Raw genomic sequence first — 27278 nt, 5'->3', positions numbered from 1 at the left:
TATTAATTATTCTAAATTAGAGTAATTGGATGTTTGGATGGACGCCTCTAGGGTTGCGTTTCATCCGCATTTCTTCTGTTTTTTTTTTCTGCATTTCTTCGTTGCTGTTACAGTAGCCTGTTGCTCTTCCTCGTCGGCATTTCTTCGTTGCTGCTTCGGCTTCGCGTTCTTCTCGTGAAGCAGTTTGTTGAAAGAAGAAGCTTCTTCGCCTCCTCCTTCTTTCACGACCTCGGATCGGAAGTCACGTCGGGAGCTCGCTCGCTGTGAAGGTAAACATCTTCGCCTCTTCATTGAAGACTGGACGTCGCTCGGTTGCTGCGGGAGAATTTCGCAAATCCGTAAATCCTACTTAATCTGGCAATGCTTCCAACTTTATTTAATTTATGCATTAAGTGCTATGGCAGAATAAGCTTAGCTTGCTCACTATGTTCCAGGACAAGAAGTTCAGTTTGTTATTGGTAATTAAGTTTAGGTGTTTCTTTTAAACTAATGTGTATATTATATAAATATAAAATTTATGTACAATATATTTTTCCTTTTATGTAGATATCAATGCTTTTGCACTTGTGCACCGCGTGTGTATAAGGGAAATTAAGCTTGATTAAAGTTTCATTTTATCACTGTATTTTTTGAAGGCATGAACGGGAAAGCTACATACTTTGTTTGGAGTTTCTCTATAAGTGGTGTATTATAAAGAAAAAATTAAGTTTAGAGTATTTTTTAAACTAATGCGTATATTATGTAAATATGTAATTTGTGTACAACACGTATTTCTCCATTATTTACATATCAATGCTCATGCACTTGTTCAAGGGGTGTGTATAAGAAAATTTGAGCTTGATTAATGTGGCATTTTATCATCGTATTTATTGAAGGCATGAAAGGCGATGCTACATATTGTATTTGAAGTTTCTATATACATGGTGTATTATGAAGGATTAATTAAGTTTAGAATTTTTTAAATTATTGTGTATATTATATAAATGTATGATCTATATATTATATTTTTTTCTATTATTTACATTTCATTATTTTTACAAACTCAAATTGGTTGTTTTTTTATAAGAGAAATAGATCATCTAGATTGCAAAGATTGTAAAGTTATTCCAAGTGAAAGTTTATGTACTCAATATCACTTATTAGTTTTGGGTTTTATATATTAGATACTAAGGATATATATATATATATATATAAGTTGGTCAAACAAATAGATAATAGTAGTAAAGATTTAGTTCAAGTGAAGTGTATTAAGGATGAATATTAAAAAGTGCTTTTATTAGAAGAATATTCAACAAAGTTGGGTGAGATATTTTTATGAACTTTTAGTGAAGATTATAAGAATGCGATTGATTTTAGTGACCTTAGCACCCTAAATGAAAATATATATTTTTTAATTTTATCGATATATTGATAAAATTGAAGTTAGAGAGGCTTTAAAGATAATGAAGTGTGAAAAAGCTGTTGAACTTGATGATATCTCAATGGAGGTGTGGAAATGCTTAGGAGAAAAAAGAATTTCTTGGCTTACTAAGCCTTTTAATATTATTTTGAAGACTAAAAAGATGTCAGATAAGTGGAAAATGAATGTGTTGATTCTTATTTTTAAGAATAATGATGATGCACAAGATTGTGCGAATTATAAAGGAATTAAGTTTATGTTATGGGAGAGAGTTATGGAGCATAAGTTGCAGCGTGATACTAATGTTTCTCAAAATCAATTTGGATTCATGCTGGGTAGGTCTACTATGGAAGCTATACATTTATTGAGAAGTTTGATGGAGAGGTATAGAGAGAATAAGGAGGATCTACATATGATATTTATTGATTTAGAGAAAGCATATGATAAAGTTCCAAGAGAAGTGCTTTGAAGAGTTCTTGAAATGAAGGGGTTAATAATGCTTATATTCAAGTCATTAAGGATATTTATAGAGGATCTATTACTTGTGTCCAAACACAAGGTGGTTTGACTAAGTATTTTTCTATTTCAGTTGGATTACATCAAGGATTAACCTTAAGCCCATATCTTTTTGCTTTAGTCATGGATGTTCTCACTAGACATTTGCAAGAGGTTGTAAACAATATTATTTTTTTGGTTGCACACAATTTGACAAATCTTTAATTGGAAAAAATTTCAAAGTTGTTTTACAAAATTATTGAAATTCAATATTTTACACAGATACGTGTAAGTTGTAAAACTCATTTCATGTGCTATAAACGCACGTGTATATGTAAAATGTAAGTACTTACCTAAAATAGCTATACATGTGTGTACAACCTAAAATTGAGTTTTCATGGTTATACTAATTCATGTCAAAATAAAAATGAAAAAAAAAACCCAAAAACAACTGTATATAGGCGTGCATAGCCTTTATATTGAGCTTACAAATCTATGCACCCGTGTACTACACAAAATGGAAGTGTATTCATCCAAACAATTTTACACAAGTTTTTACAATCTTGAAATTGTGTTTGTAGTGCTATCCAAACCTACGTAAAACATAAGAAAAAGGAAGAACAAGCTCTAAACAACTATCCATAGGTGCTTACAACTTGAAATTGAGCTTGCGAGGTTTCACACATGTTTTAAACATAAATAATTGATGCACTTGCCTCAAAACATTTATAAATATTTTTGCACAATCTTAAATTTTAGTTTATAGGACTATACATGCTTGTGATTAAAAAATGTAAGAAATTGATTCAAAATAATTGGTATACATGTTTACAACCTTAAATTTGAGTTTACAGAACTTTACATATCGATGCATGGTATTAAAATGAAATAGCATATCTTAAAACAAATATATATATATATATATATGCGTGTGTTATTAAAAGGCCGTAGACAACTCTCTATACAAAATAAAAGATGGAAGAATATATGCTTAAATAATCATATACGGGCATGCATAGCTCTTAAATTGAGTTTAAAAAATTACTCACCTATTTACAACAAAGGATGGAAGAACATGCACCAATTTAATGATATACATGTATGTGCAACCATAAAATTGAGTTTATAGGGTAGTATACACCGATGTTTGACACAAAAATGGAATATTATGCTCTAAAATGGATGTAAAATGGTGTGTACAATGCTACAAGTGAATTTATAATATTTTTAAAAATTGTGTATAATGTAAAAAAATGTAAGAACATGCCCCAAAATAGCTTTACATATGTATAATTCAGAAAATGAATAATAGATATTGACATACTTGTGTATAACACAAAGAATGGACGAATATGCCAAAAGCAACTGTATATAGGTGTGTATAGCCATCAATTTAAGTTTACAGGGCTGTACATATGGACAACACAAAGTAGGATGGAATAACCCAGAAAACTTGTATACATGTGTTTACAGCATTGAAATAGGTGTGCACAACCTTGAAATTCAGTATATATGGTTCTATACTCTTGTGTACAAATATTTTGTGACATTTTATTCTTTTTTTTTTTACACATATACGCATATCCTTGTAAACTTAATTTATTGTTTATACAAATGTGTGCATTGGTATTTTTGGCTAATTTTATTCAGTATTTAGCATAAACTCGATCTCAGGGTTGTACTCACTTGTGTATAGTTTTTTTCAAGCATGTTCTTAAGTCATTTAGGCTATACTCGTGTACAACCTTCTAAACTCAGTTCTTAGATTGTATTGATGTATGCACATGTATTTTGGGGCAATTTTTTCAATCATTTGGGTTGTAAACAAATGTGTGCACCCTTGTATTCTCAATTTTAATGTTTTAGACATCTTTTATAGGTGTTTTAAGGTATATTCTTCTATGTACAACCATTTAAGCTCAATTTTAAGATCGTACACATCTATTTGAAGGTTTTTTGGGGAAAATTTTTTATTTTGAGTTATACACATGTTTAAAGCCCTATATACAACTGTGTAGGCATTGTTTGTAAGATAGTTACAATTATGCGTTGTAAGCTGGTGTATACAAGCCATAAGGCTTTTTTTTATGTGTTATATGCACCAATATACAGATAGTTTTTTTACAAAATTATTACAACTGTTTGTTGTGCACAGAATTGTACTAATCTTATAACTTATTTTATGTTGTACACACGTGTACATGTGCTTTTTGAAATTGAAACTATTCAAATTAAACGTTGTATAATTGTTATAAGTCGTAGACTATTTAATGTATTGTATATGCTTGCCGAATTTTACAAAATTATTGAAATATAACATTTTAAATGCTTTTTATTATGTTGATGATTTATTATTGTTTTACAAAAGCAATTGTATGCATATAATTATATATATCCCAAAGTTAACGTTTCGATGTCATAGATTGACATTTAGAAACACATGTGATGGAATTGTTCAGTTTCTTACTCAATACTCAATAGGAGGCAAACTTTTACACAATATGAATATTTTCATTTTATGTGTATTATGCGGTGGACAGAAAATTTTTTGGAACTTGAAGGAATTTTTTTGAGTAAGAGTGACCAGGTTAAACATAATTTTGTATTATTTATAAATAAAAGGATCTGATAATCTGACCTACTTTTAAATGCAGTTACAAATAGCAAATTGAGGCTTTGCAAAGCTTTGGTCTTGGTGGATGATTGAGAGGTGTGACAAATTTCATTTCTGCAAGTTAGTACATCAATAATTCTCTCTCTAAAAGGAAGATTGTTAATTTATGGAGACTGCCACTCTCTATATGATAAATATAAATTCAGAAGAGGTGGTATGGGTGATGAAAGATTTTAAAATTTGCTAAAAGTTTGTCATAAATTTGTAAAAAGTTCAAAGTTGATTAAAAGCTTTTTATGGATTATATTTGAACTTATTTTATTTTGAATCTATATATCTGAAATCTATAAATAGAGACCCAAAAGTGCCAGTTGTTGTAATTTTTTCCTGTCTGGCTATGGGAAGGAGGAGGATAGTTGATTTCTTTTAAATAAAATATAGAGGGAAAGATAAAAAGAGAAAGAGAGGGAGAGAGAGAAGAAAATAAGACTGAAACAAAGTCAAAGATTACGGAACACTTTCATTTCTGGTCTTAGCGAATCATTTCGACATGGTTTATATGTGGTGTTAGTGTATGTGTGATAGTGCTGCTGGCAAGTACAGTTGTTGGAGGGGCAAGTTTAGTGGTTCCAAAAAAAAAATTGTTTGGTGTGAATGGGGAATCCTAGTCAGGATTCTTTGATATCTTCTCCTTCAAGTCTATTATTTGATGTTTGATTTTATCACTCTCATAAAGCGTAAAGAACTATAGGAAAATCAAATTTTCTATTCTCTATTATATTGGAGATATTTTTATGCAAGATTGTGGATTTAGGCAATATAAATTTGCCTAACTATACATTTTGTCTTTTATTTAGAATTTTCTTTAGTTTATTTATTTTTATCTGCTATTGATTTTGCTCTCTCGTGCATATTTTTCTCAAAAATAGGATCTTAGCCTTTTTGTTACATGAGGTCTTTTAAAATTTTTGTTTTGTTTAAAGATATGGAAATGCTTTATCTGTTCAAGTTTTTTAGTTTTATTGCTTTTTTCTAATTTCTGAAATTGAAAATTTTAATGACTTTGATGAAGATAACATTGCATATGGAAGGCCTGAAACAATATATTTCATGAATGGATAGTTATTCTTTTGAAGTCTATTGTTAGTGGTATGCTATATCTAGTTAACGGAGCCTAATGCATTAATAAATCATTCATCTGTACTTTTAGTTTCTCATCCCTAATCTCATGTTATTCTTTGAAGCATGGTGGGGTTGGATATTTAACCATGTGATTACCAAAGAGTAGTTATTTTTCTCCTTTATTCAACTAGTCGATATATGAATGATAGTAGGTCTAAAATTGAGGAATTTAATTCCTACATCATCACCTTGTTATGTTATAGTTTATTTTCTGTTGTTTCAATTTTGAATCGCTTGGCTTATTTATTTATAGCTGAGATGTGCACTTCGGATATGAATTTGATTACTTAATTTATATTTTGGATTCCATGAAGTAATTGTATTTTATAACATGTGTAGTCTTTTTTACCTCCGGGTACAATATTTTATGATTGCTACACATACTTTTGTATGGTACTTAAATTTTAAAATATTTAGTTTGTTTATTTATTCTTCAAATAAAGGGACTTGTTTTTTTAATTTTTTTTAATGAACATCAGAGCTATCACGAAATGAAAAGGTCATTCCCATGGGAAGAAGCAGTGGTCACTATATCATTAGATGACTCTTCAGATTCTGATATTGAAATAGATAAGCAAGATAGAGCAAAGCGTGACAAAAAAGATTGTTCTACTGAAAACCTTGAAGATATTACGTCAGAGGGTAATATTATTTAACCTTATAGATTTTTTTATTTGTTTTTTTTTTTTACTTTATTAATTTTATTTTTTTCATAACTCCCGTCATTATTAGACCGTTATTGTTATTTAAACTTCTTAAATTTGATTTGACTTTATTCTTGTATGGTTTGCATGTGTTCCTTCAAATCCATGCCCAATTTGGTTGAGAGTGTGGATGTTGTCATATGGCAATGAATATGTGATCTTTAGCAATCTATTTATCAAAAAAAAAAAAAAGATAGAAAAACTTTGGTCAATATAGGATATATTATAATTTGTGTGGATTGCTTAAAGATATTTGTGGACGAACCTTCAACCATCCATCCCAGTTTAAACCATCTATTTTATCAAATCTATGATGCCCAATCTTTCTCTATTTATCAAGATGCTTAATTTTTTGTGTCATTGTCTAACAAACTATCACCTTGACCTTCCTACAGTATATTTTCACCACAAAGCTACATTTGTCATCGGTATCATTGATCTCTTCATTGTGTCCATTGTTGAGGATAATTTATGTAAATGAGAAGCAAGAGAGGAAAATTGGGTATAATTCAATTTATACTATAATTTTGAAATTCATGTCTTGAATTTCTATTTATAGAAATTTTGTTACAAATATAATACCCAAATAGAAGATCCATAATTTGAATTCAAAATTTAATCCTATTTAAATTAATTCTAATCCTAAATAATTTGAACAAAGAATTATCCACAAAGGATATTTAATGTTAATTTCAAAAACAAGTAACCTATTATATTTTTTTGCTTAAAAGGAATATTTAAGCACATGCCACCAAAATCTGCCCTGGTTATAAAATTGTAACAAAATGAAAAAATAAATTGCAAACTCATGTTTTTGCTTGTGACATGATTAAATCGCTAAGACTTTGACAACATCTAAAAACACATGTTGAGATTTTATTTTGAATTTTGATATTTGTGCTAGAACTTGGCAAATGGAGTCATGGTTTATTATGCTAAATCAATTACCTTGGGCCTGAGAATACTCAAAGAAACCATTCTTTTGGTAGTGTGTTTTCTTTGATGGAGGAGGCAGTGAAATTGATGTATGATCATCTTTATCATCAAGATATGTGTTCTCAACTCAGTGCATAAAATCTTATGGCTTTGGCCTTGGTTGGTTAGAATATGTTTAAATATATGAAGTTTGTTGAGATCTAAGATGATTATAACCATCATATGATTCATAAAAATTGTTGAATGATTCAATTGCATCATCTAAAACTTTTAAGTTATATTTTCCCCTATCATCTTGGGCCATATCTAATTCTTATACAAGTTAATCTTCTCAATGTAGATGCTTATGATCTTGATGAAATGTGTTAACAATTAATAAAGTTGATTATATATAAGAAATGCTGGGACTTTTGTAATCCCGTAGGAGATTCTAGTATTTATCCACGTATAAGTGATGCATCTTGAACAATATATAGGAGATTTTAGTATTTCCTTCGACTTTCTAGTGTCTATTATTTTGATGCATACTGTAATTTAAGACTTTAGTTTTAGTAATTGATACCTGTTTTATATTTATTTGAGATAGGGGTCTTATAGCTATAATTTTGATGCGTATTGTAACAAAATGGTGTAACAGCGGGTTATCGTGAGTGGGCCTAAATATGGGATGGGTTTGGGTGAGGAGTGCAAGCAAGATAATAAAACATGTGTGGCAAAGATAAATTATGGGCGACTTAAGTGCACTAGGTGAAGAGGAGGTTGTTGGTAATATATTGCGGTTGGTCAGTTGATGCAACAAAGGACTCAACAATGGTCATGATGCAATAGTGAAGCAACGCCATGCATGCTATTGATTGCATGTGCGAAGTAGCTTCGGGGTGCTAATTGCATTTTGGTATTGTTATTATGTGGTGAGATTATGGTGATTGATGCATTATGACCACTGTAAATGTTGAACATGAAGATATGAAAGTGTGGCACTATGTGAAATGATAAGCACTATTAGCACTTACTAAATCGAGGAGGACATTGATAAGAGGGAGATTGTGGTTTATAATTGAAGCGGAAGAAAGTGGGGCTTAAATGAATGGAATCAAGATTATGCTATAATACTACATGATATATGTTAGTGAAGCAAGAGAGGAAAATCAACTATTATGAGAGAGAAGCTCGATAGAGAATGAGATACAAGAGCAACTTTAGTCCACTAGTAGAGAGGATTAGATGGGGTATCTTTGATTCAATTCATTATTCTATTAATAGATTTAAGCAGGGAATTCCTATTTGTTAAAATAGGGCAATCAAGATGAAACTCAATGTTAAGATCAATTATTCAAATTTAAATATAATTCTATCTAAACTAAATCTAATTTCAAATAATTTAAATTCATCCCTAAAATTATCCAAATTAATGCAAATTCAGTCATCGGGGTGTTCTGTAGATCCATCTGCATAAATGAAAGGCAAGGGTTAGTAATCAGAATCTGATACATCACCCCGCACTTTCAAAATGCAGAGACTTGCACAGAACACAAAAATAAGAGAAGATAACATTAGCGAGCAATTCAAATAATATACAACGGGTGTTAGGTATGTACGTTGGATTCATGGCTTGTTCTCCTCTCGTTTTGTTTTCACAGAGGTTAACACGAACCATCTCATCTCCCGCATGTGAAAATCCCTCCCATTCGCGTCGTTAAAACAAGACAAGAGCGAAGCTTCTCGGCTGCTCTTTCCCACACACACTACCGAACTCCCTCATGTTCGCAAGTCTTCCGCCTCTTGCTCTTACTCTACCCGAACTCATCCAACCCCACGATCCTCTGCCCCTACCCTAGCCGTGAATCCTCCTCTTCCCTCTGCCTCCCTCGACCACGTTCCCTTCTTGTTGGATCGGGAGATACGACATTTTGATCGGAAGAAATAGTGCTGCATGCTTTTCTTAGTGTGATGGGAGAGAACTCGGTGCGATGCCTACGGCGAGGCGGGCAATCCTTGTGCGCGCTTTTCTTAGCACGGTGGGACAAAAATATAAGTACCCGTGTGCAGGGAAAGAATTATTTTTTCAAACGTGTTTTTTTAAGACCCATGCATGCCTTTCTTGTCGTGGTGGATGACGAAGACTACGGCCGCGGTGTCTCACGACAACGCCCGTGCACGTCTTTCTTGATGTGGCGGGACTGTGACTCTTGGTTTTCCCCTAATTGGGATTTGGGGGAGACGTCGAGAGGCTATCGAATTTTTCAGCAAAATTGGGAACTTGGACTTGACTTAAATAAAACTGAACTTAAATCAATTGATAAAGAACGATGAGTTGAGATTATAACTCGGGACAACTGCAAAATCATTAACTCAATTTGAATAATAAAGTGAACTTGAATGTGGACCAAAGTTTACAAGGACTTGGACTTGAATTGAACTTGTAATTTGAACTTGACCTGAACTACAGTGGACATGAACTTGAACCGGACTCGGATTTGAACCTAACTTGGATGGCATGAAATTGAAATGAGCTCGAACTTGAGCATGACTTGAACGTAATTCACACAGCAAAGAACTAGATTTTAACCTTACAATTTCACGATGAAGATTGAAAAATATAAAATGCTAATTAACAATTTGAAGCATTTAAGTGTCATGCATGCAAGGGTATGTGTGATGAATGCAGTAATATCTTCATAACCAACATCGTTATGCAAACAAGAGAGTGAGAAATGAACTCTCCATGCATATAAATGATGAAACTCCAAATGTAATTCAATGACAAGCCACAATACTTTATCAATCATATGCAAACGATAATATCTCCTATATGTATATGCAAAGGAAGAGGGTTGTAGTGAATGTGGTAACATGCTCAATGCATTTGACAACACCTTCAATTCACAAGCAAATACTTTGATTAAAAGTCAAAATATGATGGATGAAGCAAATCATCAATCGACATGCAAGGAGTGCAGCATATCTATGAACAATGATTTGTTATACGACATGTTCATTAACAAGGTATGGAGGTGTCTGTTGACATGCAACGAAGGTGAAAATCAAAGACTTGCAATAGCATTAACCACCGTCCTACAAACATAGGCAAGGAGAGCGTGATGAAAGTGATGTCATGAGTAAATACAAGGGACATACAAAAAATTGTGACACTTTTACAACCAACAGTAAGGAATCTCAATGATATATCAAAGGATCATCATGCCAACAAAAATATGAATATCAGCAAGTGAATTCACTATATGAGATACAAGTTATCTTCAAAAGAAGTGACAGACTAATGACATGTGACATGACCCATGCACAAGCAGCGACCAATGAACATCGTGGAGGAAGCAACAATATACTTGCAAGCACTGGCAGAAGCTTGTAGATCTTGAAGATACAAGCAATAGTTGATACAAGAATTAGAGGAGGCACAAGAAAATATAACAAACCTCAGTAAGCCATGGTGATCAACATGCAATAATTGCATAAACGTGCTCACAGTCAATATGAAGGGAGAGAGAGATGACAAATGAGAGCTCCTATGAGTCAAATATAAGAAATCTCTCCCATATGCAAAGTACCTACGAATTGTTGTAGCAAGGATACTGTACACCCTCACAACCAACAACCATCCAATGGCAACCGAATACACCGTCCTCTTGTAAGTGAAGATGTACGATTTGTAGTAAATGCAGGTACCTACGGGCCCTAGTGAGAGACCCATTATACATACAAAATATCGTTTTTTGAATAAAATAACAGATGACTACAACAAATATAAATGCCTACATGCCACTGAAAAAGACTCATCATACATTCAACATGTTGTCTGTGGACAAATATGAACGAAACTACGATGAGTACAATTATCTACAACCCAAAACAGGATATTTGTTAGTACACTACAATCTATCTATAGAAAGAGACAAGTAATGCATGACAGTCTACCTATACAAAGCATCAAATAACTCAATCCACAAGCTGCTACAACACGTCACCGGATCTGCAACACTCATACAAGCAGATAGAAGGCGTCCACAAGCAGCTACAACATGCCACCATATCTGCAATACTCATATAAGCAGACAGAAGGCGTTCACAAGCAGCTACAACACGCCATCGGATCTGCAACATTCATACAAGCAGACAGAAGGCGTCCACAAGCAGCTACAACACGCCACCAGATCTGCAATACTTATACAAACAAACAAAAGGCATCCACAAGCAGCTATAACACGCCACCAGATCCACAATATCTATGCATGCGGATAGAAGACATTTATAAATATTTCAAAATACCCCCGCACATGTACCATAATTTGTATACACATAGGTACACATAAGGGAATGTATAATAAACCCAGATGGGCCCCATCGAGCATGTTATTGGTACATACGTGACGCCTAGAGATGCTATGTTGGTCAATAAATTTGAATCAAATCCTTATACGCAAGTAAATAGGAGTCGACATGGTTCAACAAATAATTACAAAATGCCCCAAGCACCCGCATGGGCGCCGACGAGCGTGTTATAAGTACGCACGTGACGTCTAAATATATTGCATGGAGCAATAAGTGAATTCGCGTTTGAACCCGATCATTCTATGTGAATTAATATGAGTTAACAGTGTTCGGTCCTTCAAATAAATATACGGTTGCGGCGATCGATATATTTGTCTTAATATATTCATATTAGGACTTCAAGGCCTATAACACTGAGAATTCATTAATAAAGATATAAAGCCTATGAAACTCGATACTTTGTTGATAGCCCAATAGAGTCAACAAGGTTTAGTTAATAAATGACCCCAAACACCCTGATGATGGCCGCGTTGAAGGTAAATCTCAACCAGAGGAGTTTCATTCCAACATTCAAAGCTCCACCCAAATGCCCACAAAAATCTAAAAAATTAAAAGAATACCAAAATTCCCATAAATTCAAAGATATTTAAAATGGAAATCCAACCATCAAATCACTTAAATCAAAATCCATCTACCCTTCATAATAGTTTGTCGGGGTGAACAAATAGAAATTTATTTTAACTCACATAGAGCTAATGTCTAGTCCAAAATATCACTAGAATTCATTCTCAAACAATCTCATGCTAATAAGGACGTGGTACATGTCCTCTGATCGGCGATTTTGCCGCCAAATGGAACCGCAAGATAAATGGTTATTACCTGGGGTCCTCTGAACTGAGTGTTTTTACCGCTAAATAGAACCACGAGATACCAGTTATAACTAGAGCCAATACATTACTTAGTGGCATCAAATCCTTGAGACATGAATCAATAGGATATAATTGATAGAGTATAAAGCCCTATGTTCGCTAAGGTGGATTCAAACTTGTCCCCTTAGACAAGCATCCACCCCAGGTCTACAAGGTCCCCTTAGACGAAGCTGTGATGCCCCAGATATCAATAGTGAAAGGATTCGTCTGACATTCTGATCGAACTCCATTCCAGTTGCCGTCGACTACCTCCTCTGACTAAGTAGACCAGGGACCATGATGGCCCGGGACGACGGAACCATGGGATCTTAACCGGGCCCATCATCCATTCTCCCATCATCCGTTTTAAGTGAAAGATGATAAAATTTCTAATTTTAAATATCAAATCTTTCAACTTTCCAAAATTTCAAATTCAAACCCGTGCTGCTACTATATGCCAGATAACCTGTATTATCTACGTATTTGATTGACGACTAGCGTTAATTGAAAGTTCTCTCTTGTTATCGGGAGGGGTAATTAATTATAGGGGCTTGCGCCTATAGGAATCCAGAACTCAGATCATAAAGTCCTCACAAAATGAGGGTGAAATCTCTGGGTAGTGTCTTATTTACAAATTCATTTGTCTTCCCAAAATTTACCCCGAAACTTAATTCTGTTAACCCCCCACCCCCTGCAAAAAAAAAAGCAGCAGGCGGAGGCTGAGGCCGAATTTTCGGAGCCCACATACATATAAAAGTAAGAAGATTTGTTATAAAATTGGTTTAAATGTAAAAATTTTGATAATTGGAAAATATATAAAGATGCTCGTAAGGAGTCTAAGAAAATAATATGCGATGCAAAGATTTTAGCTTTTAATGATTTATACAATATATTAGATACTAAGAGGGGCGAAATTTATATGTATAAGTTAGCCAAACAAAGAGATATGAGTAGTAAGGATTTAGTTCAAGTGAAGTGTATTAAGGATGAAGATCAAAGAGTGTTTTTATTAGAAGAAGGTATTCAACAAAAGTGGATAAGATATTTTTATAAGCTCTTCGATGAAGATGATGAGAATGCGATTGACTTTAGTGACCTTTGCACCCTAAATAAAAATACATATTTTTTATTTTATCGGCGTATTAGTAAAACCGAAATTAGAGAGGCTTTAAAGAAAATGAAGTGTGGAAAAGCTGTTGGCCCTGATGATATCCTAATAGAGGTGTGGAATGCTTAGGAGAAGAAGGAATTTCTTAGTTTACTAATTTTTTTAATATTATTTTGAAGGCTAAAAAGATGCCAGATGAATGGAGAATGAGTGTGTTGATTCTTATTTTTAAGAATAAAGGTGATGCACATGATTGTGAGAATTATAGAGGAATTAGGTTACTGTGTCATACTTTAAAATTATGGGAGAGATTTATGGAGCATAGGTTACGACGTGATGCTAACATTTCTCAAAATCAATTTGGATTCATGCCGATAGGTCTACATATGATATTTATTGATTTATAGAAATCTTATGATAAAGTTCCAAGAGAAGTGCTATGGAGAGTTCTAGAAAAGAAAGAGATTAATAATTCTTATATTCAAGTCATTAAGGATATGTATGCATGAGTTATTACTTGTGTCCAAACACAAGATGGTTTGACTAAGTATTTTCCTATTTCAATTGGATTACATCAAGGATCAGTCTTATGCCCATATCTTTTTGCTTTAGTCATAGATGTTCTCACTAGACATATGCAAGAGGTTATACCCTGGTTTATGCTTTTTGCTGATGATATTCTTCTTGTTGATAAGACTAGAGAGGGAGTTGAAGGTAAACTTGAATTATGGAGGTCAACCTTAGAGTCTAAAGGCTTTCGTTTGAGTAGATTTAAAACAGAATATATGGAATGTAATTTTAGTAATAATAGTTCTAGTGGGGGGGTGGATTTTGACTTTGGTTGATCAAGTCATTAATAAGAGTACACGTTTTAGATATATTGTGTCTATTGTTCCGAGTGATAGTGAAATAGATGGGGACATTATTAGTAAAATTTAAGTAGGATGGTTGAAGTGGATGAATGCATCGGGCTTGTTGTGTGATATAAAGGTCTCCCTTAAACTTAAGGGAAAATTCTATAAGATGGTGGTTAGACCTGCAATGCTTTATAGTGCATAATATTGGCCATTAAAAGAGAAGATTAATATTAAGTTAAGTGTTACAGAGATGAGGATGCTCAGGTGGATGAGTCTCTTTACTCTTAGAGATATGATTCGAAATGAGCATATACGTGAAAAGGTTGGAGTAGCTTCTGTGGAAGATAAGATTAGAGAGAGTCACCTTAGATGGTTTGGTCACATAAAACGGCGGCCTTCTGATGACCCGATTAGAAAAGTAGATGTATTAGATTTGACTTATGTTAGGAAGGGTAGAGGTAGACCTAAAAAGACTTGGTTAGAACATATTAGAAATGACCTTTTTTTTATTAGATTTAAATAAGAATATAATTTTTAACAGGGCACAATGTAGAAAAATGATTCATTTAGGCGACCCCGCATAGTGGGATAAAGGCTTGATGTTTTTGTTGTATATATGTACATATATGTATATGTAGATATTACATTGTTTTTGTATTCTATCCTATTTATGTGCGTTGCATAACAGTGTTCTATGTATCTTGTCTGTGATTTCTAGATTCTTCAAGGCTGCTATTGTGGAATGGTAGTGAGGGCTGTGGCTATGTGAATCAAAGGTGAGGGTTGGATGTGTTGATCGGCTAAGTGAAAGTTGTTGTTGGTTGTTGTGAGGAAGTGGAGTTTACTTGGGCAATAGAGAGCAAAGGAGAGGTGGTTTGATTTGTGCATATCGGCGATCAAAGTGGCTTGGTTGGGGGGAAATCGGCGGGAGGTTGGGATTGGATCAGAGGCCTGCTGGTATGAGAAACAGACTGATTGAAATGGAGGCTTAGTTGGCACAGTGATTGGGAGGAGCAAAGAGTTTGAATGGCTGTTGGAGCATGTGGGGAGATGGGAAACGAATGGCTGAGATACTGGTTGAGGTTGTGGGTAACTACGGCTAGTTCAGTGCGGGACTGGGAAAACGAGACGACAATTTGAGGAGAGGTTCGGCACACATGGGGTCAGAAGGCTAAGGCTCGACGCCTTTGGTTGGCTGGATGAAGGAGATTGTGGCTCGGTGCCGGATCAAACGTGTGACGAAGATGGAGGTTGAGTTGTATGCGTGGAGTTAGGCACAGCTTGAGTTGGGCAGGAGGATTTGTGCGTAACAGAGTGGGGAATCGCTCAAGCGTGTGTTTTGGCTTGCAGGCATGTAGGTTTTACGGTAGCTGAAGGACTTCGTGTGCGGGAAATAGAAGAGCAGGAGGTTTTGTTTCGTGCAAAGCTTCTGAAAAAAGTGAAGTCCTCATTCGATTTCGTTTTAACGATGAGGCATAGCCTCGATTCGACACGGGAGCAAAAGATTGAGACTATCTGCAGTGATCAACGCGGTATTTATGCCATGATTTTAGGATATTTGAGCAGGACTTCGATTTGTATGAGGCGAGTTCATTAATTTTGATTTTGTTTTTTAATTAATTAAAGTAATAATAATAATATCATTTTATTATTATTATTAAATTTTAAAGTGGTAAAAATGAGTCAGTCGGTCAAAGTCACCTCGATTTGTGCATCGTTGCCTTGAAGTTCATGTTGAATTCCTTGCGCGATTTTAATTGAACAAATTTATGGTCATTCTAGGCTTTTGACGACGCTCTGAACTCAATGACGAAGTCTATTTTTCTATCGAACGTCGTTTGAGCAACATCGCACATTAGTTTCGGGTGTCGATCGTCCGTTTCGACCGATCTCGTCTGATTTGACTGCGAGGGGTTCCCTCTTAGGTGAATTCGACGCTGTCAATGGCGCTGTCCATTTGACGATAAGAAGTTGTTTGACCCTTCAAGTGACGCGTCATGCATCATTTTGCCTCATTTCGTGCATTTTTGCGTATAGGGGTCAACATGGAGTAGCTTCTTTGCCCACAAATGTCCATGATTTGGGGACTCTTGACTATTTAACACTGTACTTGGGCACCGGTGCAGCAACTCTTGCACACTTCTTGTTGTATTCAGGAGCTATAATGCATTGCTTCCGAGGAATGCCCTAGAACTATCACAATGTATTAAATGATTCATATCATGATTATTCGATAAGTTTTATGTTAGTTGTTGACTACCTAAGCAACTTTCAACTTTTCTCATCTAGGACGTAGGACCTGACAACGACAATGTTATTTTCATTGATATCTTAATGTTTCGTTTCTAATACATCTAACTTTATCGCCTATCGGCTTCTCTAAGAAGGTTCTTATCTCTTGTCTTAGCTATATCTCCCAAACAATTTAAATGATGCATTTATTTTTTATTAAACCATCAGGCATTTCTAGGATCTCTCCAACAGTTTTAATGTCTTTCTACATATTTGATCTTCATTTACTCCTATAGAAACTCTCAAAGATCATCTTTAGTGAACCTTTTGTTGGTGGCGAGATATTATTACAACAAATTAAGTACCAGTATACTTACTGAACATTATGGTTACAGTATTACAAATATATCCGTTTATCTGATGCTTCCTTTAGGTTATAAGTTGTGCCTGCTATAATTTATGTTGTCCCTAGTCCCTAATCCAAAGAGGCATTATTGCTTATGCAGCCTCCCTTTGTACCTTGACAGTTATTTAATAACTTAAGGCATCACTCATCAGAAAATATTATAAAATGAGGATTCATAAAGCGGATCTCAAATATTTGAGATAAGTTTAATAATGATATGTTTCTTAAAGGCTTCATTTAGGGCGGCTTTCTTACTTCTTAAAGCAACTTTTAAGTACAAAAATTTAAATTTTTTTACTAAAAAGCTTCTTTATGAAACAATAATAAAGTCTTCCCAAATAAAACGTCTTCGTTCGGGACGGCTTTCTTCCTACTTCTTACAGCAGTTTTTTAGTACAAAATTTTAAAAAGGCTTTGTTTGGGACGACTTTTTTACTACTTCGCAAAGATGTTTTCTAGCACAAAAAATAATTGTTTTATACTAAAAAGCTGCTTTACGAAGCAGTAAGTAAGTTGTCCCAAACAAAACCTAAGTGTCAAATATTATTCATCAGCTGAGAGTCACTTATATCTTTAAAATTTCTTCTGAACTTATCTGTACAACTTTCATAAACCTCTCACCTTAGCACCTACCTTTGATCTTGATTATCCTCAAATGTTATGCAGGTACACTGATCCGAATGGCAGGAATGTACCAGGATTACATGAAACGCATACCCATCCCCACTTTTAGTGGCTCTGTTGTTCCATTTACATCTTGGCAAGGCTTGGCTCAATCGCTGAAGCAGCTATACAAACAGCCTCTACATTATCTTACAAATACTCTGCTAAAACAATGGGATAGTGAAAGGTTTGGGAGTGATAATGAGCGTCAGCCACTCGATGCTTTAGTCCATCCTGTGAAGGCTCAGACTCTCATCTGGCTCACAGAAGAACTACATAGGCTCACTGCATCTCCATACCATTTGGCCAAACTATGGGCTTCTGATCCTTTGTACCATTCCCAGATTGATCCCTCTCTATCCAACTAAAAGCTTTAGGGGCAGCTTAACTTCTGATACCAACTTCTCTTTGTTTCATTTTACTGTTACTGTATTGTTTCAATACTCAAGAAATTATTTGGTTTGGACACCGGACATAGAGAATCATCCGGATTTTTCTCTGTCTACAGTAAAAGTGCAATTATTGTAGTAGCTGCGCTTTGACTGCGCTTTTACCGTAGATAGAGAAAAATCCGGATGATTCTCTTTGTCCGGTCTCCGCACCTAATAATTTGCCCAAATACTCAGCTTTCTTCAATAACTACTGCCAGTGTGTTTGTGTTGTTTCAGATGTATTCTTTCTTTTATATAGAGGGTCAGGTTCTGATAATGGAGTATTTGCCTTCATTGTGATATTTAGTTACAGAGTAATGGTCAAAATAGTCTTACACTCCCAAACCTTTATTCATAAAATAGATGGAGAAAATTAACATGAAGTTATGAAGAAAAAAAAAATAAAAAGTTGTTAAAAAAATTGTCAAAAAAAATAAATAATGCATTTCGATTAGTATTTATAAAAGAAAAAAATTTGTGTCATGATATACTGACTAGAAAGTTGTGAGGGTGAGCTGAAAGCCTTTAGATCTACTTTGAGATTTGTAGAATATTAATTAATGATGTATCGCATATTTTATTGACTATCCTGAAAAAATAGTTTATCCTAACAAGATTTTGTTTTCCCTTCATAAAATCTAACCAAAGATCAGACAAATGATGACTCTAATGCATCAAGGGTTAATTGGTGAATCTAAGTATTGCACACCACACGAATCTCAAAGTAACTTTCTAGGGTGTTTAACAGGTAAGAATATTTGCACTTAGTAAATACATCTACCTATTTTTGAGTTTGTATATAATATTAATGTTTTAAGACCAGCTCAAAAAATTGTTTAGGATTGCATTCACATTTGCATGAAATTTTTATGATATACATGAACGACTAATGCAATAAATCCAATATGCAAATGCAGTATTTTAGTAGTGAGGGAGGCGGTTGCAGGGATATATATATATATATAAATTTTAATTTAGTAAATTCTAGGTACATTAAATCCTAAAAAATATTTGACAATTTAATTGTTAAATCATGTGAAACTGTTTAGACAATATAATCCAAAATTTAAGGTGGTTGGTTCATTTAGAAATTAAATTTAATATATTATTATTTAAATTTATGTGTTAAATACAAGTTACTAATAAACTTTAATTTTAATTACTATCAATAAGTTATAATATTAAGTAATATAATTAGAAGCTTGCTTAGTTATTAAATAATTTAATTATTAATTATAGAACTAATTATCAAACTATTTATTTAGGTGTTAATTTAATATGTATTTGATATCTACTTATATTGATAATTATCTAATTAATTAATTAGTTAATTATTTTTTGAAATAACTAATTATGTAATTAGTACTTCTACTAATGATTTTATTCTTTATTTTCAAAAATGTTTGATTAGTTTTAATTATTAGTAATACTATTAATTATTTTATTAATCACTTAAATATTCTACTATTAACTAATTAATTATTTATTATTCACAATGTTAATTATATAATTAATTATTCTATTTCAAATTCTAAACCCTAAGCTAATTATATTCATTTTAATTACTAATTATACAATTAATTGTTTAATTTTGCTTATTTAATTATACTATTAATTATTTAATTAATTATTAATATTTTAGATGGAGGATTAATTAGAATCTTTTTCACCTCCTCCAATGATGTCGGGTCAAAAGTCACGATAGGAGCTCACTCACCATGAAGGTAACAATCTTTCTCCACAACAAGTACGTCACACGAGTTGTAAATCACTTAATTCCATCAAACTACAAGATTTAGTAAATTTGAACTTTACGATGAAAAACTGCTAATGGGATGTTTAGCAACAAGTAGGATTTAGTAAATCCGGGTTTAGTAAATTGTAGGCATGTTAAATTCTAAAAACTATTTGACAAGATAGATGTTAAATCGTTTTAAACCATGTGAAATTGTTTGGCAAAATAATCGAGAATTTAAGGCGATTGGTTCATTTAAAAATTTAATTTAATGTGCTTTGAATTGAAATTGTGTTTTAAGTACAAGTAACTTATTAATTTCAATTTTAATTACTATTAAATTATAATAATAAATAATATAATTAAAAGCTAGATAAGTTCTCAAATAATTTAGTTAATTATTATATTACTAGTGATCAAATTACTTATTTAGGTATTACTTGAATAAGTATTTGATATCTAATTATATTCATAAATCCTAATTAATTAGTTAATTATTTTTAAATAACTAACTATGTTAGAACTTTCGCTAGGGCTCTCGTCTCTGCTAGGGCTCCCGCCTTTGCGTTCTCGACGGCCTGCTGGCTGGGGCATTCGCTCCTTGGTGCTCCAGGGAAGTTTTCCTCCCTTGTCTCTTTTTCATGCGGTGTTCCTTTTGTTCATTTTTTTATTTTGCTTCAGTGCTTCCGTTCTTCCTCTCTTATGGGGGGAAGCGGTTGTGCGATCCTGTTTTTGGAGGGATCATTCAAATCTATGTCTTTTCTTGAGGCTCTTGTGGGTTCATCCTCTGATGGTCGTTTTCCTGACCTAAAACCTTCGTCCTTTCGCAGTTTACCTTCGCTGTGGATTTCAGAGGATGAAATCAAGCACTTGCATTGCCTTTTCAATTTTTTTTAATTGGTTTTTTTCTTTCTAAGAGGCCTTATTTGGACTATATCCGTAGGTTTTTCTACTCCCTGAAGCTTTTGGGGGAGGTATCTATTACTTTGCTTGATCAAATGCATGTCTTGATCAAAGTTGAGTAACGACCTTGATTACCATAGAATTTTTCTCCATCGTTCAAAATTGTTATATGAAGTTAACAAAGTGGTATGCTCTTGTTGATGTTGGTGTTGAGTTGTCTATGATCCCTATCTGGGTCTCCTTCCATAACCTTTGCCCTTACTTGTTCTCCCCCCATATCCTTTTTGGCTTGGGATTGATTTTTGGTAGACCGCTTAAGGTTAATTTGGCTACTTATATGGGTTCCAGACCTTCTATCACTCGTGTGCTTGTTGAGCTTGATATCATGAAATCGTATCCGAATAAAGTTTGGTTGGGTCCTGAGAACCTTAGCTATATCCAGCATGTCTCTATGGAAACTTTTCTTGCTTTTTGTGGTTCGTGTAAATGTATAGGGCATTTGAGTGGTGATTGCCGTCCTGCTCAAGCTGCCACGACAAACAGTATTCATGTCCCTCCTTTCCAGTTAAATCTGAATGGTTGTGGTGAGAGTGATAAGGTGGTTAATTCTGTTTCTTGTGATGTTAGGGATGGAGCTCCTATTTCCATTCCCGAAATTGGGAATGTTTTGGTCTGCGACAATAATGTTAGTAATGCCATTGATGTAGCAATTAATATTGTTTCGAATTTATCTAAGGATTCAATTTTGAACTTTGTTGTTGTTGAGGCTTCTAAGCCTGATTTGGTGTTAAGTGGTTTGCCTGATGTTTCTATCACTTATGCTGATGCTCTGGTTGCCCGAGATGTCCAGTCTCTTGTTTTGGTTGGAATTTCGGCTTTGGTGGGCTGTAATAACTTGAGTGATCTCAACTCGGTTGGTGGTGATGCCGTCCTCGCTATTAACTATAGCTTGAACTTGAGGGATAGTCCTTCTAGTGGGAAGGATACGGAGGTGTTGAGAGATAATTCCGAGGAATTGCATTTGATTGTTGAGCCTGAGTGTAATCCTTTGGTTGTTTGTGATGTGGCCCTTAATGGTTCTTCTCCTCCTGTGCAGTCGGATGAATTTCTTGTTGAGGTCCTAGTTAATTTAACATCGTCTAATGCTTTAGTTGGCCATGTGGGTGGCAGATCGGGGGATAGTGTTAGAATGCAAACTGATTGGCTTGTTCTTTCCTCTCCCTCTTCTTCAGAAGCTGAAGAAGATGTTATTTTACCTTAGAAAGGGCTTTTGCGAGATGATCATTTTTGGGTGGGTAAACGTTCAAAGCGGAAATCCAAAAAATAATTCTTTTATGCTGGGCTTGGTGGCTGATGTGTTGGTAATTTTGTGTCCCCTCCTATTAGGTTTCCTATTGCCTTTGCTAGTTATGTCTTGTGTTGGCCTTGCAGATTTGGTTAGCTTTTTTTGGGCGATGATGTGGTGCGGGCTCATCCCTCAGAATCCGTGGCTAGTTGGCAACCTTTGGTGGTGGTTCTTATTAGCAGTGATGGGGTTTGGTTGGCTTTTGGTGGATTTTTGCACTTTTCACTCATCTGAATGGTCTATGCCTGGATTTGAAGTGGTTGGTAGTCTGTGTCAATGCTGAGTCTAGTGGCCTTTGTGCCTAATTTTCTCCTCGTTTGATTTTCCCTATATAATGTCTATTGTATTTGGTTTATCTGGTCATTATGCTATTCTGGCATGTACTGTTAAAAAAAACTAATTATGTAATTAATAGTCATTTTAATAATTTAATTAATTATTTAAATATTAATTATATCATTAATCACTTAAATATTCTAATACTAATTAATTAAATCATTAATTAATAATTGACCATTTAATTATTATTTATTACTTAATTAATTTTGTGGAATTTTTTTTTTGTTTTTAAGGGGAGAGAGGTGCATGTAGATAATTGCATTCCTTATGCCCCTTAGGGCATGCTTGTCCTCTTATTAGTTTCAATTTCTTCCTCTCATCAGTAATAGGACCCCACGTAGTGGGATAAAAGATTGTTGTTGTTGTTGTTGTATGAGTAGAGTTTCGAACGGGTCGCTTCTTCGCCTCCTGGAGCGAGTTGGATCGGAAGTCACACTGTTACAAAGTTCTTCTTGCGCCTCCTTTGACAACGTTATTCATCTCCTTCGACGACGACGGGAGCTCGTTTACTGCGACATTAACAAACTTTCTTTCTTTCGCTCACTTCTTCGGCCAAATTCCATAAATCGGCCCAAACATAGGATTTTGTAAATCTAGGATTTACGACAAAAAAGGGAAAATAGAGGATTTAATTCATTTTTTCTGTTTGGCAGGATCCCGCGTAAATCCTGCTTCTAATTCGCTACCTGTTTGGCAACAAGTGGGATTTAATTTTAGTGGAATTTACTAAATCCTGTAAATATGAATTTAGTAAATACTGAGGGTGTAAAATCCTAAAAAATATATGGTATGACAAATGTTAAATCCTAAGAAACTATTTGGTAACATATTTCAGGATTTATGACAGTTAGAGATTTAAATGTGAAAAAGCTAATTATAAATTTAAAATTAAATTTAAAATTAAAAAATAAAATTAATGTGTTATGAATTTAATAACATGTTAAGTACAAGTTACTTATTAATTTTAATTATAATTAACAAATTATGATGATAAATAATTTAATTAGAAATTATCTTAGTTATTAAATTATTTAATTAATAATTATAATATTATTTATTAAATTACTTATTTATGTGTTAATCTAATAATTTTTTGATATCTAATTATATTAATAAGTACCTAATTAATTAGTTATTTTTTTTAAATAAATAACTATTTAACTAGTACTCATACTAATAATTTAATCAATTTTAAAGTAATTATTTAATTAATTTACTTAATTATTAATATTTTAAATTATATTAATTATTTAATTATGTTAATCAATAATAACTTAGAGGCGTCTAGGGTTTGCCTTTTATCTTCTCTTTTCGTCGTTCCTGTTCGGCATCGTTGCTTCGCAGGAGGTGCAGAGATTGCACGCGTCGCTGCTTCGGCTCCTCCGTGGGCTGTTCGACTTCGCTCCTTCGACGACTTTCCCTTACTGTCGGATCGGAAGCTACGAAATTTTGATCGGGAGCTCGCTGGCTGTGAAGGTAACTTTCTCTCTTTCGCGCGCTTCTTCGGCCAAATCCCGTAAATCCGTCGAACGGAGGGATTTAGTAAATCCCGGATTTATGACGTAAATCCTTAAATCCGGGGTTTATCCATCGCCGGGATTTAAAGCGCGCACAAAAACCGTTTGGCTGGATTTAGCGTAAATCCCGCTAAAATCCGATACCAAACAGCCCCTTAGAGTTAGCTGATCTATTTTCCAGAAACTTTTTGGATTAGTTATTTTATTGATCTTTTTCGAGATATATATTATTCTTGAACCAATATCTCATATTTGTTTGGTTTTAAGCTGTGTATTAAGTCAATCGATTTTTTGTTTTTTTTGTTTTTTGAGTCAGGTGGACCGTAATCCTTCTTATTGGGTGTGTGAGATGTTGTTTTTCTCTTGCTTTTTCTCAGTGCTGTAGACGTTTGGGGCTCTTATTGGAAGCTCATTCATGTCGGCCCTGAAGGAACTTCTTCCTCCGGCAAAGTCAACATCATCCTCCTACTATGACCACTCGAAGGATTCATGGTTCAGGGATAGGTTCAGTTCCTCTGCTTCAGATCCCGCACAAACTCCTGCTGTCAAGCCAAATCCTGTTCCACCCTATGGAAAACGTTCCGGCTTTGTTCCTAGGAAGCCGGAGGACTTTGGGGATGGAGGTGCTTTTCCTGAGATTCACGTGGCTCAGTATCCTCTCGGCATGGGCAGAAAGGATGAGAAGCCTGGCTCAAAGATCCTTCCTCTCACAGTTGATTCCTCAGGAAAGGTTGCCTTTGATGCAATTGTGAAGCAGAACGAAAATGCATCAAAAATTGTCTATTCGCAGCACAAAGACCTTGTTCCAAAGGTTTCTACGGATGAAAAAGAAGAACCTGAGGAGCAATTGCAGAAAGAGATTGAAGAAACTACTCAAAGAACAAAGGCTGCTCTGGAGAAAATTGTTAATGTGAGGTTGAGCGCAGCACAGCCAAAGAATGTTCCAACTCAATCACAAGAGTCCAAATATATCAAATACAAACCTTCGCAGCAGTCTGCTGCGTTCAATTCTGGTGCAAAGGAGAGGATTATTAGGATGGTTGAGATGCCCGCTGACCCTCTTGAACCTCCTAAGTTTAAGCACAAGAGGGTCCCAAAAGCATCGGGTTCCCCACCGGTGCCAGTGATGCACTCTCCACCAAGGCCTGTAACTGTTAAAGATCAGCAGGACTGGAAGATTCCTCCTTGCATTTCTAATTGGAAGAACCCTAAGGGGTACACAATTCCTCTTGATAAGCGTCTTGCTGCTGATGGAAGGGGCCTTCAGGAGGTGCAAATTAATGATAACTTTGCAAAGCTATCAGAGGCCTTGTATGTGGCAGAGCAAAAGGCCAGGGAAGCTGTTGCTATGAGATCCAAGGTGCAGAGAGAGTTGATGCTGAAGGAAAAAGAGAGGAAAGAGCAGGAGCTTCGGGCTCTTGCACAAAAGGCACGATCAGAGAGGACCGGCATCGCACCAGCCCCTGTAGCTCCTGCTCATGCTATGCTTGATGATGACGATGATGATGCAGGAATGGAACAACATGAGCCACCTCCTCATAAGGAGACAAGGGCTGAAAGGGAAGAACGGCTGCAACGTGACAAGATACGGGAGGAGAGGAGGCGTGAGAGGGAGAGGGAGAGGCGCTTGGAAGCCAAGGATGCTGCAATGGGGAAGAAGAGTAAAATTACTAGAGATAGGGACCGTGATATTAGTGAGAAAGTTGCTCTGGGCATGGCTAATACTGGGGCAAGACAGGGTGAAGTTATGTATGACCAGAGACTTTTCAACCAGGACAAAGGAATGGAATCTGGCTTTACTGGTGAAGACCAATACAATATCTATGATAAGGGCCTTTTCACTGCACAACCCACATTGTCAACACTCTATAGACCGAGGAAAGACACTGATTCTGAAATGTATGGAGGTGCTGATGAGCAGTTAGAGAAGATTATGAAGACAGATAGGTTCAAACCAGACAAGGCTTTCTCTGGTGTGCAAGATAGGCCTTCTGGTAGCAAGAGAGACAGGCCTGTAGAATTTGATAAGCAAGAGGAGAATGATCCCTTTGGTTTGGATCAGTTCTTGACAGAGGTGAAGAAAGGAAAGAAAGCAATGGATAAGATTGGTGGAGGGGGTACAATGAAGGCAAGTGCAGGGTCTTCAATGAGAGATGACTATGAGGGAGGGGGTTCAGGAAGGACTCGTATTTCTTTTGAGAGGGCACGCTGAGAGTTGGCTATGAAAATAAAACTATACCATTAGTTTCTGCAACATCTCTGTGTATGCTAAATATTAATGCTTAAACTTTTTGATGTTCAGTCGCATTTATTCAAGCAATTGTGTGAGCACCAGGTTGATAGTTTGATTTCAAGTGTTTTGTGAGCAATAAAAACTATGAAACTTCCCTACTGATGTATAATATGGATTTCAGGAAAAAAAATTTAAACTTGGAGGTTCTTTTTCCAGATTGAATTTTTTTATTTCTGATAGTATAGTAGTCAATTGTTTGAAATGGAGTAGTGTGTTTATCCAGTTGTTTCGCAACTTTTTGAAGTTACTAGATGCTTTTGATATTATTAGATTGAACTAGGTAATTAATGACATTGGAGTTTACTTTGTGTATCATTTGAACACTTTGCCTTCAGGTGTTTTCAGTGTGCTTAGTCTGAATACAATGTTTAATTGTTCTTTACAGCCAGGCCTTCCATTTATGCTATAATCGCTGGAAATAAGTATGGAACATAGACGAATTCTGATGCATTAACATTCCATTTAGAGTACATATACGGTGCTGGACAGAAGTTCTACCATATTTGGTTTGAATCAGGTGAAAAGGTTCTTGGCCTTCTCTTAGTTAATTCTTTGTGAGAGTCTTGTATTGTTGGTGTTGTTCTAACGAGGCTATATTTTGGTTATAATATTAACTGCAAATTTGATCCTTTTGATAATCTTTTATCTTCATTTTTCTTAGTCATTGTAAGAATACACATAGGAACATTCTCCTAAATTCTTTTGTGGTTGTTTAGTTTCCTTTCATTAGTTTTCTTAGCGTAGTTGTATCTTTGGTGAAGGAGACAAACTAGGAATGTCATTTTTGTCTAATCCTTGAAAGAGATCAACACCCATGATGTCCTAGAAGTGAGGGCTTTTGATTCAGAACTGTTTTTAGGAAAGCAGAAAATGTAACTTTTTCATTTCAGATAACTACACTTAATTTAGGCTTCGTTTGGG

General features: G+C 34.7%; 2 protein-coding genes across 3 annotated transcripts; both read left to right on the top strand.

Moving 5' to 3' along the window:
* The first annotated feature begins 270 nt into the window (after positions 1-270).
* LOC110108039 (protein RDM1) lies at positions 271-18502 on the top strand. Its single transcript, XM_020838544.2, has 4 exons — positions 271-357; positions 4549-4604; positions 6170-6332; positions 17798-18502. The coding sequence occupies exons 3-4, from the start codon at positions 6182-6184 to the stop codon at positions 18160-18162; spliced, it is 516 nt and encodes a 171-aa protein (XP_020694203.1). The 5' UTR covers positions 271-357; positions 4549-4604; positions 6170-6181; the 3' UTR covers positions 18163-18502.
* Positions 18503-23847: 5345 nt separating this feature from the next.
* On the top strand, positions 23848-26527 carry LOC110108028 (SNW/SKI-interacting protein A). Of its 2 annotated transcripts, none has more exons than XM_020838529.2 (2): positions 23848-24023; positions 24442-26527. In XM_020838529.2, the coding sequence occupies exon 2, from the start codon at positions 24480-24482 to the stop codon at positions 26274-26276; it is 1797 nt and encodes a 598-aa protein (XP_020694188.1). In that variant the 5' UTR covers positions 23848-24023; positions 24442-24479; the 3' UTR covers positions 26277-26527. The 2 variants fall into 2 exon arrangements, with proteins under 2 accessions (XP_020694188.1, XP_020694187.1); XM_020838528.2 differs by having other exon boundaries at positions 24381-26527.
* The last annotated feature ends 751 nt before the right edge of the window (positions 26528-27278 follow it).

The sequence above is a fragment of the Dendrobium catenatum genome, unplaced genomic scaffold, assembly GCF_001605985.2.
Source record: "Dendrobium catenatum unplaced genomic scaffold, ASM160598v2 fragScaff_scaffold_1347, whole genome shotgun sequence".
Taxonomy (NCBI): domain Eukaryota; kingdom Viridiplantae; phylum Streptophyta; class Magnoliopsida; order Asparagales; family Orchidaceae; genus Dendrobium; species Dendrobium catenatum.
The sequence above is the reverse complement of the archived record's forward strand: the minus strand, read 5'-3'. Positions and strand labels throughout refer to the sequence as shown.